Source organism: Lepidochelys kempii, chromosome 24 (genome assembly GCF_965140265.1).
Source record: "Lepidochelys kempii isolate rLepKem1 chromosome 24, rLepKem1.hap2, whole genome shotgun sequence".
NCBI classification, from domain to species: Eukaryota; Metazoa; Chordata; order Testudines; family Cheloniidae; genus Lepidochelys; species Lepidochelys kempii.
This window is the reverse complement of record NC_133279.1, coordinates 15,115,581-15,129,396: the sequence shown is the minus strand read 5'-3', so window position 1 is coordinate 15,129,396 and position 13,816 is coordinate 15,115,581. Positions and strand designations below refer to the sequence as shown.

Sequence of the window (13,816 nt, the reverse complement as noted above, 5' to 3'; positions counted from 1 at the left end):
GTTTCCTTCTCCAGACCGAAGGAGACGCTCCAAAGTGGGGCCCTTCCACCAACACTGGTTGGTCTGAAAAAATAGATTCTGTCACCCACCTTGTCTCTCTTACGGCCCGGGGCCACGCGGCTACAAGAAGACAGTCGACATTTTGTGTTTTAGTGCTAAAGCTTTATAGGGTGAGTCCAGCAGAGGCCTGCTGTGTCTGCGTCGTGCTGAAGCCTGGGATGTCTATTGAGTCAATGGGAAGCGACAGAAACAGCCCTTCCGTGGGGCTGAAGCCCCAGGGGAGTCAGGCACCAAAATGCCTTCCAGAAGCTGTGCCTTAGTGCTTCCCTCCACCCTCCGATCCATGTGCCACCCCCTTGAATGCCCCATTTACGGGGCCACCTCTAAGAATCCAGATCCAGCAAACCTCTGAATTTGGAGCCTAATTCCCAGATTCTGAGCTCAGATGGGGGTGGGGAGATAACCCAGCCTGGCCTCGTGTGTCGCCGAGGCCGTGGAGCTGCCCTGAATTCATCAGTGGCTGAACAAGAGCCGCCCTTGAAGCAAAACATCCCATCTCGAGGGCAGAATTGCCACCAATGGAGAACAGGGTTTCCACCTTTCTAATGGCTGGTAACTGGACCCCCAAAGCCCCACCCCCTGCATTGCCTCTTCCCTCGAGGCCCCGCCTTGTGCTCCGCCTCTTCCCTGAGGGCCCCGCCCCCTTCTCAGCCTCTGCCCCCAGGCCTCATCCCCGCTCCACCTCTTCTCCCCAAGGCCCCGCTCCTGCCCTGTCACTTCCCCCAAAGCCACGCCCCTGCTCCGCCTCTTCCCTCAAGGCCCCGCCCCTGCTTCACATCTTTCCCCCCCAGATCAAAGAAAACGGACATCAGGGTTGTCACATGGCGTCTGGACACACAAGCTGAAACCCAGACTGTCCGGGTGAAAACCGGATAAGTGGCATCCCTGACGGAGAACCCGCCTCAGCCCTGGGTAGATTGTTCCCAGGGTTAATTCCCCTCCCTGTTATAAATTCCCACCTTATTTCCAGTCTGAATTTGTCTAGCTTCAACTTCCCGCCCGCCGGATCTTGGCCTGCTAGATTGAAGGGCCCGCTCTCGCCAGATTTCTGTTCCCCGGGGGGGATATTTCTAGAGGGGACTGAGTCACCCCTCAACCTCCTCCGTGTGACGCTGGATAAACTGAGCGCCCGGAGTCTGACTCTGGCCTGTCTTCCAATCCTTGAGTCATTCTCCTGGCTTTTCTCTGACCCCTCCCCAAGTGATCTCTGTGCGTCGGAGACTGGGGGGCCGCGCAGCTGGATGCAGGATTCCACTGGAGGTCGCCTCTGAATGTGGGGGGTCACACAGCCGATGAAACTGGCCCCTTCTGGCCTTGGAAATCTCTTTGTCTTGTGCCTCCTCATTGCCCCTCCGCCGCCTTGCGGGATCCCTAGCTGAGAAGCCGGCGCAAGCAGCAAGCATGTGCAGCTGGCTGGCGGCCGTAGGGGGAAGTGTCAGGTGAGCCGCAGCTGGATCCTAGCGCTTAATAACAGCATATTCGCAGGTAGGCTCCGCTCTCCGGGTGGGAGGCTGCAGCTGGACGGCCGCGTAGTGGACCTCGTCTGGGTCACTCTAGGGTAAAGAATAATAATGACAACGCCCGACTCTGACGGGGAGCTTTACATCAGCAGAGCTCAAAGCACGGCTGGGGAAACTGAGGCACCGGATGGGGAAGTGACTTAGCCAAGGTCACCCAACAGGCAGGTGGAAGAGCCAGGAAGAGAACCCAGGCGTCCTGTGTTTCAGGCCAGTGCTCTATCCACTAGGCAACGCTGTCTCCTAAAAAACAACTCCTCCCCCCCACAATTTTAGCCTTGATGATCATTACGTCGGGCCTTCTGGAGACCCCTTATATCGACACAAAACACGTCAGCTAAGGGTGTAACCTCCATAATGGAGATACACATGGAGGATAACAGCCCTACCACTGCTGCTGGGTAATGGAGCAACTCCTTCAGCTCCACCTTGGGGGTAACAGCTCTGCTCCTCCTGCCATCGAATGGAGCAACTCCACCAGCTCACGGCAATGCTGCTACTCAGGCACCAGCAGTTGGATCAGAGCTGGCCCCCCTACAGGGGAAAGGCCCCAGGCCCCATTCCCTGTCCCAGCCGGTGGACGAGATATTGCTGCACACGCCAGCTGCCCAGGGCTTGTCCCGCTGCCCCCGGCGACACAGAGGCCCCCCAGCATGGTGCTCGCCTCTTCATGTCACCCCCCCAGCCCCGTCACTCAGCGTCCCGCCCACCGCTCTGCCCTCCAGCTGCTGGGCGATGCCCCCTGCCCTGCCCCGCAGCTGTGCTCACCCTGACCCAGAGCGCCCAGCCCAGCCTGGTCTTGCTGCTGCTGGGAGCTGATCTCACAGGGGGCAGAGCCGGGACAGAGCCCAGGAGACCTGGCTCCCAGCCCCCTGCCCCCGCTCTAACAACTGGACCCCACTGCCCTCCCAGAGCCAGGGATAGAGCCCAGGAGTCCTGGCTCCCAGCCCCCTGCCCCTGCTCTAACCACTAGACCCCACTGCCCTCCCAGAGCCAGGGATAGAGCCCAGGAGTCCTGGCTCCCAGCCCCCTGCCCCCGCTCTAACCACTGGACCCCCCCTTCCCTCCCGGAGCCAGGAATAGAACCCAGGAGTCCTGGCTCCCAGCCCCCTGCCCCTGCTCTAACCACTAGACCCCACTCCCCTCCCAGAGCCAGGGATAGAGCCCAGGAGTCCTGGCTCCCAGCCCCCTGCCCCCGCTCTAACCACTGGACCCCCCTCCCCTCCCGGAGCCAGGGATAGAACCCAGGAGTCCTGGCTCCCAGCCCCCTGCCCTGCTTTAACCACTGGACCTCACTGCCCTCCCAGAGCCAGGGATAGAAATCAGGAGTCCATGCTCCCAGCCCCCCTGCTCTAACCACTGGATCCCACTCTACTCCTGGAGCCGGGGACAGAACCTCGGAGACCCAGGCCGCGTATACACAGAGGAATGAGTCTCTCACCTGTGGTACTTTGCCAGTGTTCATGGGCTGGCTGTAGATGTGGGATTCCCCGGTGCTATCCGGAGAGCCCGGGCACACCTCGTTGGGCGCGCTGCCACGGAAAGAGAGAACGTTATGGGGGCTGGGGATGGCGCGAGGGCATTTGGGTGGCTAGTGTTGGGTCGGCTGCAGCGCCGTGGCTGGGGATTGGACAGGCTGCGTCGGTCAACAGCGTACAACCCCTGTGGGTCAGTGGCTGGGGGTGGACCCCTGGGCTAAAGCACCCAGACCTGACATGAGTCATGGATTTGGGGAATGGGAAATGGGGCCTTTCCCCTCTAGGGGACACTGGCTCCAGTCCAGCCCCGGAGTGGGGGACTGGCTTCCTCGGGAGGGAGGAGGGCAAAGAAGGGGCCTTTCCCTTCTGGAGCAGCGGTCCCCAAACTGTGGGGCACACCACCCTAGGAGGGCCTGGAGGAACTTTTGGGGCAGTGCAGCCAGGCCAGCCCCCATGGGGGGCAGGGAGGGAGCACCACCCAGCCCCACTCTGCCCCAGCCGTAGCTCCAGCCCTGGTCCCAAGCCCAGCTCCCGACTGCAGTTCTGACCCCACTCCCGGCAGGGGATGGGGGTGGGGACGGACAGTTTCCATTATGGGTAAGGGAGGGAGCAACAGAAAATGGTTGTGGACCCCTGTCGAGGGAATGCTGGCTCCGATCCAGCCCCTGCCCCAAACAGGGCTCATCCCTCCAGCAGGGGGCGCCAGGGACACACACAAACTGACCTACACCCCAGCAGGAGGCGTATCAAGCTCAGCCTTGGCCACGCTCTCCTAACATGTGGGCACCGCCCCACACCCAGCCCCTACACAGTAGCTCAGAGCCACGCCCGGCTGTTACCTGGGGGCTGCGGGTGGGGCCAGGCGGGCTGGCTTCCCCATGCCATAGTGCTGGGTGTTCTCATAGATGCGTTCAGACATCGGGGTCTCCCCCGGGCCCGGCTGGTCCTGCAAGGCAGGGAGAAGTGAGGCCGCGAGCCACTGCTCTGGGACTGCTCGGTGATGTCTAACAACAAAGGAAAATGCACACAGACCCCCCCCCCACCACCACGATAAACTACCCAGGGGATTGGAAAGACCTTCTGTCCTGCTCGGGGACGGGGATGGGAAGGGGACAAGGAGAGGAATTTTATAATCCTCTTTTATGGAGGGGTAAACTGAGGGACAGAGCTCATCTAAAGTCATGCAGCGAGTCAGCAACAGAGCTGGGGATAGAACCCAGGCGTCCTGGCTCCCAGCACCTCTTGCTCTCGCCCACTAGACCCCACTCCCCTCCCAGAGCTAGGGAAAGAACCCAGGTGTCCTGGCTTCCAGCCCCATAGATGCACTTACCGGATCGCGGCTCAGCCCCTGGCGTTTGCTCCGCCTCTTCCTACAAATAAAGGAGACCAACAGCTCAGAGGCAAAACGACATCTGCTTCGGTTCAGGAGGGGAAGGAACAGGACAAAGGATCCCACACAATAGAACCTCCTGCCTGGGCTTGACCCCTGCTCCCCTGACCACCAGCCCCGCCGTATAAGCAGGAGGCCATCCAGCCCTTCCCAGGCCCCTGCGGGGGTCCGGTATCTGTGTGGGACTCAACCACCACCATTCAATCACCTCCCCCAGACTGGGTTTCCGTGCACCCGAACTGGCTCTGCAATTCTCACTCCCGGATTGCGGGGTTCTCCGGCAAAGGCCAGGCGGGAGGAGCTGGGGATGGCCAGACGACCCGAGACGCGGATATCACCGGTTTGCAAAGCAAGCGCAAATACCTCCACGCTATGACGCCGACCAGCCCCACCAGCAGCAGCAGGACGAGCGCAACTGCAGGTCCCAGGATGTAGGCGGGAGCCTGCACAAGGGGGGTGGCTGGAAAGGAGAAAGGAGGGTTCTTGGATCAACCCTGCAGCAGATTTTCGAACCCTATTTGCTGAGGGACGGCAGCCGGGTAACAAGCCCACAGTGAGGCTGCATGGGGCTGGATTATTACACGTGGTGGCTTTGGAGTCAGCAGACCTGATGCTCAGACGCGAAGCCCTCCCGTCCCAGCGCCCCCAGCCTCCTCTGTAGGCTGTGCTGCCCAGCTGGATGACATTTCCCATGATGCTCCACTATCTCCCCTCTTGGTGATCAGAAGGGTGCCTCATAGGAATCCATAGCCAGGGTGCATCCTGGGAGATGTAGTTTCAGAGCCTTGTATCCTCATTCTCCAATATAGGCCAAGATGTCTGTCTGGACTACATCTCTCATGATGCCCCACCAGCCCCTCTCTTGGTGAGGGAAGGGCGTGCATCACAGGAATCCTACGCCAAGGTGCATCATGGGAGATATAGTCTGGCTACAGATCCTGGCCCACAGAAGGGAATGGAAGCACAAGACACTCAAACTACAACTCCCATCAGGCCATTTTCAATTGAAATATTTCGTTTTCTGACATTTCTATGAAAAGTGGATCTTTCCCACTTGGGAAAAAAAAAACCATTTCCTGGCCACCTCTACTAGAAATTTTGTTTTTTTTAAAATGAAAACCAAGATCTCACAAAATCCCATCATTCCACGTGAGTCATAGGAGTCCTTCGGTGTGGTGCATCATGGGACTTGCAGTTCCTGTGCCTCACGTTCTCAGTCTCCTCTGTCGGCCGGGCTGTCCGGCTGAACTACATCTCCTATGATGCACCGCCTGGTCCCCTCTTGGTGCAGGGAGGGGCGCTTCATTGGAATTCGTGGCTGTGATGCATCATGGGAGATGTAGTCCAGCCCCTGCCTGTTTCATTAAAGGGCTGAAGGAATCACAGACAGCCTCCCCGACACCTCCGGCAATGGCAGCGATGGGCCAAGGGAAGGATGATCCATAGAATCTAAAGGCAGAAGGACCAGCTGGGTGACACAGGCCTCAAGACTCCCCTGAATTCATTCCCGTTTGAACGAGAGCCGATCCTTTAGCAAAACATCCCAGAGTGATTTAAACATTCCCCGGGATGGAGAATCCACCACGTCCGGAGATCATTCTTTCAATGGCAAATTCTCCTCCCTGTTCAACATTTGCACCTTATTGCCAGTCTGAATTTGTCTAGCTTCAGCTTCCAGCCCCTGGATCTCTGTCTGCTCGGCCGCCAGGCCCATTATCAATGTTCTCTTCTCCGCGTAGGATCTTGTAGACGGGACTCACGTCACCCCTTCACCCTCCCTTGGTTCAGCTAAACAGACGGAGCTCCTGGAGTCTCTCACCCTAGGGCAGGTTTTCCAAGCCCTGACTCCTTCTCATGGCTCTTCTCTGACCCCTCCCCAGCTGATCACCAACTCCTGGGAGTGCGGGCCTCAGAACTGGGCACAGGATCCCAGACGTGTTTGCACCAGGGCGAGATCCAGAGGTAAAATCCCCTCTCTGCTCGATTCCAGATTGCCCTGTCCCTGCACCCCAGGATGGCGCTAGACCTGCTGGCCACCGTGGCCTGGGAGCTCCACCACGATCGCCACAATGACCCTCCCCAGCTGGGCCTACGGCACAAAGGCACAATCCCAGCCCTTCCCCCACCCCGGAGGTCTCTTTTCTCACGTCCCCGGCACTTACAGAGGACGGTGATGTTGATGGGGGGGGATGGGGACTGGCCGATCCCATTGTTGGCCTGGCAGCGATACTCCCCAGCCTGCTCCACCGTGATGTTCTTCAACACCATTTCCTGCTGGGATCCCCCCAGCTGCCGGCCGCCCCGGTACCAGGTGTAGGAGTTGGGGGCGGGGAGGCTGCTGGTGTAACTGCACGTTAGCGTCACCGATGCACCTTCCTGCGGGCTGGTGTCCGGCGCTGCCGTAACGCGGACACCTGTGGGGGCATCTGGGGGGCGAGACGGAGACACGGCACGTGAACGGAGAGAGACAGAGTGGGGGGACCTGGCCCAGAGGGGGGAAGGGATCCAGGGCAGGGGGTGAGGGGCAGGCCTGGCCAATGTGGCTCCAGGGGGCGAGAACAGGCAGGGCGGCATGGGGATATGGGGGAGGAGTCCCCCAGAAAGGTCTGGGAGCACAGGGCAGTTGCGGGGGGGAGGGTCTGGCCCAAAGCAAGCTGGGCGCCTGGAGAAGGTGAGGGGTGGTACGGGCGTGGTCCATATGGGGCTGGGGGTCAGGGGCAGCTGGGGGCGGAGGGGGGCAGAGACTGTCCCAGAGGGGTCCGGGGACACAAGGCAGATGGAGGGGCAGGGCCTGGCACAGAGGCGGCTGGACACCCGGGAAGGTGGGAGGGGACGGGGCCGAGCTCAGTGTGGAATGGGGCTCCGGGACAGGTGGGGGGATGGGCAGTGGCCCAAAGGGGGCTGGGGCCCAGGGACAGGTGGGCAGGGGGGACACAAACTGAATTTGTCTCTGCTGGGCCCAGCCACATGAGCGATGCAGAGGAGCAGGAGGCCCAGCCCAGAGCCAGCAGCACTGGGTTGAGCAAACCCGGTTATTAGGAGGTGGGGGCGGAATATGAGGCAGGGGCAAAGCAGGGGGGATGAGATGAGGTCACACGAGGCTGCTCCAGGAGGCCGTGTGGGGAGTATTGGGGGTGCAAGGGAGGAGGCTCTCGTCAGCCCTCCTCGCTGCTTACGCTGAACTTCGACCGATTCCCTCGCAGAGAGGCTCAGATACCCCCAGCCGGGGCCGGACACCCAGACCCCGCACGCGTAGCTCCCTCCGTCGGAGACAGCTGCCTTCTCAACACGTAAATCCTGCCTGGTTTCTGGCAGCCACACGTCCCCGCGGGACCAGACGTACCCGGCGACAGGCCGCAGGGGAGCAGCCTGGCAGCGCAGGGTAAAACCGTCGCCTTCCCTTAGTGCTGCCTTCCGTGCCGGCCACGAAACCTTGACCCTGGGCACGTTGGGGGTAACTGAGGGCGAAAGTTGGGAGAGAGTTTGTCAGTGGGGCCCCAGGACTGAACAAAGGGGCAGGTCCTTCCCTGTCCAGTGCCACGGGCAAGAATATTTGGTAAAGCCAGGTGAGAGTTTTTGAGCTGGGGAAAGAACCCAGGAGTCCTGGCACCGAGTCTCCCCCACTTTAGCACACTAGACCACCCCCCTCCCTGAACTGGGGATAGAAGCCAGGAATCCTGGTTCCCGACTCCAACCAGTCGTCCCTCCTCCCTGCATGTCAGGGATAGAACCCAGGAGTCCTGGCTCCTGCCCCCCCTCCTCTAACCATGCCATGTGTAGAAGCAGACCTCACCTGTCCCCAGGGGCTGGGTTTGGTCAGAGTCACACTCATCCCTGTATCCATCCACCTGGCATCTCAGCGCCGCACCGGGGTCCAGCTGGGACGGGGATATTCGCAGCTCGGTCGCCCCAGCCCCGCCCGGGGTTTGCCCTGGGCTCCGCTGCACGCCATCTCGGTTGTACCACGAGGGGGGATGGGGGCAGGTTGCCCCCACAGAGCAGGTGAGGGAGGGTCCCGGTTGTGTTCGGCGCCCCAGGGAGGGCTGGCACAGATCGTCTGTGAGGAGAGGAGGAGTCAGGAGCCATTGAACCCTGCTGGGGCCCTGGGGCTGGCAGCGCTCCCAGGGGTCACGGCCTGGCTGCAGAGTGGGGAGCAGCCCCCAGGGTGTGGGCATGGCCCAGCCTGGGAGCTCGGCAGGCTCCGGCAATGAGGGCTCATGGCCAGGAGGGAGAGCAGCGAAAGTTCCCCTGAGATACGGGGAGCGCTGGGTCTGCCCGGAGGGGCGCAGCCGCCAGCGGGGGGCACCACACGTCGGGCCTCAGACTGGAGCCCTAAGCGGGATTGTTTTTAATTCTGTCCCGTTCCTGTTATTCAAGTGCCCTGCTATGGTTTTTGCATTTTCATCCCCCTCCCAGCCACAAAAACCTTAAATCCCGCAAATCCGACAAGAGAGACAGATCCCCCCAGGCTGCTAAACCAATCAACCACCAGACAGAAACCGGTGGGTGACGGTCTGATCTGTACCAACGGGATTCAGAGACAATTTTTACACTGAAAGAATAAAACAAATCTTGCTTGAACCAGGTAGAAACACACTTCAACTCCTGTTATCCCAGAATGGGTCTGACCTGACTTGGGCGGGTGCATTTCCCCAGGTTTGGAGCGAGGGAGATAAACATGGAGAGGAAAGAGAAGCTGAAACAAAATATTTAGCTATTTCCCCAGTCGCCGACTCTTGGTACATTTATGAGATTTAGTGTTTTCCCGCCAATTAATGCAGCCTGGTTTTTTGCCCACCCCCAACAAAGCTCATTTTACCCGCTCCCGCTGTTCTGGGGGGGTCCTGCAGGGTCCCAGTCCCACTATAGTCTCCACCCGAGAGCCCCTCACGCCTGCTGCGTTATGCTGGCTGCAGGGTCAGTCCCAGCGGCTCTTCAGCACAGGCCAAGCGTTAGACAGAGGGACGGGGACAAGGATCCGACAACAGCCTGAGAGTCTGACCCACAAGTCCCCGCTGCGCTAACCACTTCCCCCCCCCCTTCCCCAAGAGCTGGAGAGAGAACCCAGGAGTCCTGACTCCCAGCTCTAAGCACTTCCATTTCAGAGGAAGGCAGAAATGGTGGGTGTGTGTGTGTAGGGGCGGCTGGTTTGTATAATTTTTGGTGGTGCCGAGAACAGGTCCAAGCCCTCCCTCCCCCGGCCCCTCCCCCCTTGTAAGCCAATCTACAGTAAGTCGTCACTTAAAGTCCTCCCGGTTAACCTTGTTTTGTTGTTTCCTTGCTGATCAGTCAGAGCAGGGGTCTCCAACTTGTTTTTCCGTGGACCACTTGAGAATTCCTGAGGGTCTCGGTGGACCACTTAATGGTCTTTCCAAATGTTGTTTGTATCATTAACTAACCATTGTAAAGCACTTCGGGTAAAAGTGCTATAATAAAAAAACCCTAAATAATAATGAACTTTTTTTCTTCTACACATAAAAGCACACAACTCATATTTTAATATCAGTCGTCTTAACCTTTCTAATGGGATGGATGTGCCCTCTCTCCCCCACTGCAGCAGCCCCCAAGCTGGGGCTGGGAAGGAGTGGAGGGGGGGTCTCTCCCTCTCTCCCCCACCGCAGCAGCCCCCAAGCTGGGGCTGGGAAGGAGTGGAGGGGGGGTCTCTCCCTCTCTCCCCCACTGCAGCAGCCCCTGAGCTCTGGCTGGAAAGGAGGGGGGGTCTCTCCCCTGCCACAGCAGCCACAGAGCTGAAGCTGGGAAGGAAGGGGGTCTCTCTGCAGCAGCTGCAGCCCTGGAGCCTCTTTCTCTGGCCACCGTAGCCCTGCACGTCCCAAATTCCCCCCACCCCCTCTTCTCACACCACTGCCCCCTCCTACCAACCCCGTATTCCCCCCAAGGCCACCACCTCCCCTTACGTGTGCATCTTGTCCAGGGTCCACGCACCTAATTAGCGGAGCCAGGCCTGTGCAGCTCCACTAATTAGGGGGTGGCCCCTCGTTCTCTCCTGTGCAGTCACCCAGGAGTGCACCTGAGAGGGAACTAGCCGCGGACCACCTGAATGGAGCTCGCGGACCACTGGTGGTCCACGGACCACAGTTTGAGAAGCTCCGAATTCGAGAACATGCTGGTTTAAAGTTGCCCAATGCTCCCTTGTCGGGTTGTTTGGCAGCCGCCGGCTTTGCCCACTGCCTGCAGAAAGAGCAGCCCCTTGGAGCGAACTGGTGGGGCCAGGGTGGGCCGACAGCCCCCCATCAGCTCCCCTAAGTTCCCTGTGCACCCGCCGCCCCTCAGGCTCCCAATTGCCGGCAGTTCAGCCGTCCCTGCCCACACGGCCCTGTGCTGCCCCTGCCCTCTGCCGGGGAGCTGCTCCGGGAGCCTCCCGCTCGCTCTGCCTGTGCTAGCGGAGGGTCCCGCTGGAAAATGAAAGTGTCTGCGGGGGAAGGGCAGGCTCAGGGTCCGCCTGTCCCGGCAAGGGGGGCTGGGAGCCGGGGGGGGCGCGCTAGGACCCCGAGGCAGGAGCTGCAGGGGAGGCCGGGGGACACTCGGGGGGGCGGCAGGTGGGGGCGGGGGGAGAGACCGGGCCCCGCACGTTGCTGGAGCCGGGCCCCCGGGCTCGCGCCTGTCCGTGTCCCGGTGCTGCCCCCTGCTGGAGGGGACGAGCCCTGCTCGGGGTGTCCGCGCTGGCGTGTGGGGCCCTCGCTGCGGTTCTCCTCGGGCCCTGCCTGGACCCGGGGGTGCTGGACGGAACCTGGTTACCGGAGACACGGAGCCGCCGTCCTGGCTCACTCGTCCAGCTGTCCGTCCTGCCATCGCCCGCTGCATGGAAGCGGAAGCGGTAGGTGCCCTGATCGCTGGGGCGCAGCCCCGACACCCGCAGGGAGCAGTCGTGCTGCAGGTCCCCCAGATAGCGGGCGCGCCCCTTGAAGTCCGTGTGGACACGAGCCTCGTCCCAGTGATAGACGGTTTGATCCTTCTCCCGTGTCCAGCTCACGGCCCAGACCGTCCACCCCGCGGGGTAGGTGAAGGAGCAGGGGATGGTCACACACGAGCCGGTCCCTCCAGCCAGGGGCCCTGGTGCGAGTCTCACGCCCCACTCCTGGGCGTAGGCGCCTGCCGGGGACAGGAATCGGGGATCAGGCCGGCGCCCAGCCCCAGCGAGTTGGGGAACCCGCCCGCACGGATCCCGCCGGGAGAACCCAGCATCAGCTCAGCCCCCCAAACCAGGGGCTGTAAAACACAGTCGGGGATGTTGTGTTGTGGGGCTGCCTGAGCCCCCCGCCCACTCCTGGCTTGGGGGTGACAGAGAGCCCGGCCAGCGCTCCCCTGTGAATTGGGGAAGGAGAGTTTGGAGGTGCCCCCCAGCCCAACATCAGCCCATCCCCTGCCCAGCAATTAATCACACCAGGCCCCCAAATCACGCCTGTCCCCCCGAGTTCTCCCATCAGTCCAGGCTGACCCCCTCCCCACATCTGCCCAGCCCCGCTTCTGTTTAGTCCGTTCTCTGCATCCCATTAGTTCACCCCTGCTCAGTTCAGTCCCCCTAAAACCCTGCTCAGTTCACTTTCCCTGGCCACCCCCTTCAGTCCAGCCACCCTCAGTTCACCTCCCCATCCCCCCTCAATTCAGGTCCCCATATTGCCCCTCAGTGCTCCCCTCATCCCCGCTCAGTTCGGCCCCCCACGCCCACCCCCAACCGCCCATACCTGGTGTCTGGCCCTTGGGCCAGAGGCCCTGAGGGCAGGACAAGCCCCACTGGTGAGGGGTCAGCTTAGGGTTGCCAACTTTGGTTCAAGGCCAGACGCCCCCTAGGCTTGAACTGGAGCCGCTGGTGCGAGTGGCTGGGACTTCCCTGCGATGGAACCCGATTCTGAGCACCCTCCCGTCAGTGTAGACGCAATCCCAGGGCTGGGGAAACGGTCCCCACCGGTCCCCTGGCTGGCAGCGCGTGGCGTCTGTGTGAATTACTCACCGCTCAGGAGGCAAAAGGCAGGGACCAGCACCAAGGCCATCTCCATCCAGGGCAGAGCGCTCAGCCGGCCTGGGAGGGGAAAGGGGCTGGGAATGATTCACCTGCAGCATTTCTGGGTGACAGCTCGTCTGCACCGGGCGACGGCGTCCGGCCGCGGGATCAGCTGCCTCACCAGGTATTTTACACCTAGAGCCCTTTGTAAAAGAACTTCCTAACCAGAAGGGAATAAAGCCCAGAGATTGGCCCGGCGGAGCAAGGACTGGTTACATTTCTCTCCCTATGTGCCTAGCGGGCCATGTGTGCTGGGCTTATGGCCTCAGGGGTGAAATGCAGCCACCTCTGGGGAGGGGCGAGTGGCTGTTTGGCAGCTCACAGCAACGCAGAGGGCATTTTTAGGGCAGGACTGGAGGACGGTTCCGAAATGGAGCCGACATGTGCAGGGAGAGTCAGAGAGGTGGAATAGAACAAAGCACTTTGGGGTGTGGCAGGGACCCCAGGGGGACATTCTGACCCCTTGGGATAGAGCCATGTTGGGAAAGGGTATCACAGGCACAAGGGGGCAGGGTCGGGGTTCAGTGTTTCAGCGGGGAACAGCAAAGCCCCAGATACAGAGATCAGCCCTGACTGCGAGGGGAGAGCCCCCTACACAGCCCCCCGGCCCGTCCTGCAGCTCCACACCCCCTAGCGCTTTCTTTGCTGCTTCGTCTCCGATAGCTGGATTGTTTATCGGGGCCCATCTGTGTGTGTATCTGTGACCCCAGCCTGGGCAGAGCCACTATCTGATGTTACCCAACCGCTCCGAGAACGTTCCCTCTGGGTCACGGTGCAACTGGCCAGCAAGGGTCTGAGGGCCCGGGTGTGCCTGAAAATAAATTTCCCTTTTCAGAGTTGGAACTAGAACCCAGGAGTCCTGGCTCCCAGCTTCCCCTCCTTTAACCCACTAGCCCCCACCCTGCTCCCAGAGCTGAGATAGAACCCAGGAGTCCTGGTTCCCAGGCCCCAGTTCTGTCCCAAACATGATGCTCCCTCTCTGAACAGTTGATCAGTCTAGCATGGGCTCCCCCAAAAGATCTCAAACACCTTCAGTGATACCTTCACGAACAGTCAAATGCAGCCTGCTCTGGGGTAGCGCACGACAGGTGTTTAACAGCGCCGGGTAATGTTGCCCAGTCGTGTTCAGTCCCCATATCTTACACCGTGAGCGCGTCGGGCAGAGACTGGCTCTCACACTGTGCTTGGGAAGCCCCCAGTGTATTTTCATTGCCACCCCCAGTGACAGTGTGGCCCAGTGGCTGGAGCACACCAGTGGGACACAGAGCCCCAGGTTCTTCTCCTAGATCTGTCATGGACCCACCATACAATAGCGGGCCAGTCACTGCTCCTCCCTGTGCCTCAGTTTTCT

The 13,816-nt window shown here is 60.6% G+C and overlaps 1 protein-coding gene across 1 annotated transcript; it reads right to left on the bottom strand.

Moving 5' to 3' along the window:
- Window positions 1–841: 841 nt before the first annotated feature.
- On the bottom strand, window positions 842–12,454 carry LOC140902950 (sialoadhesin-like). The gene is made up of 10 exons (XM_073323534.1): window positions 12,415–12,454; window positions 11,202–11,555; window positions 8,239–8,502; window positions 7,622–7,903; window positions 6,608–6,871; window positions 4,809–4,905; window positions 4,386–4,425; window positions 3,895–4,001; window positions 3,019–3,109; window positions 842–1,613 (listed from the first exon to the last, which is right to left on the bottom strand). Exons 1-10 carry the CDS (start codon window positions 12,452–12,454, stop codon window positions 1,518–1,520), a joined length of 1,635 nt encoding a protein of 544 aa, XP_073179635.1. The 3' UTR covers window positions 842–1,517.
- Between the last annotated feature and the right edge of the window lie 1,362 nt (window positions 12,455–13,816).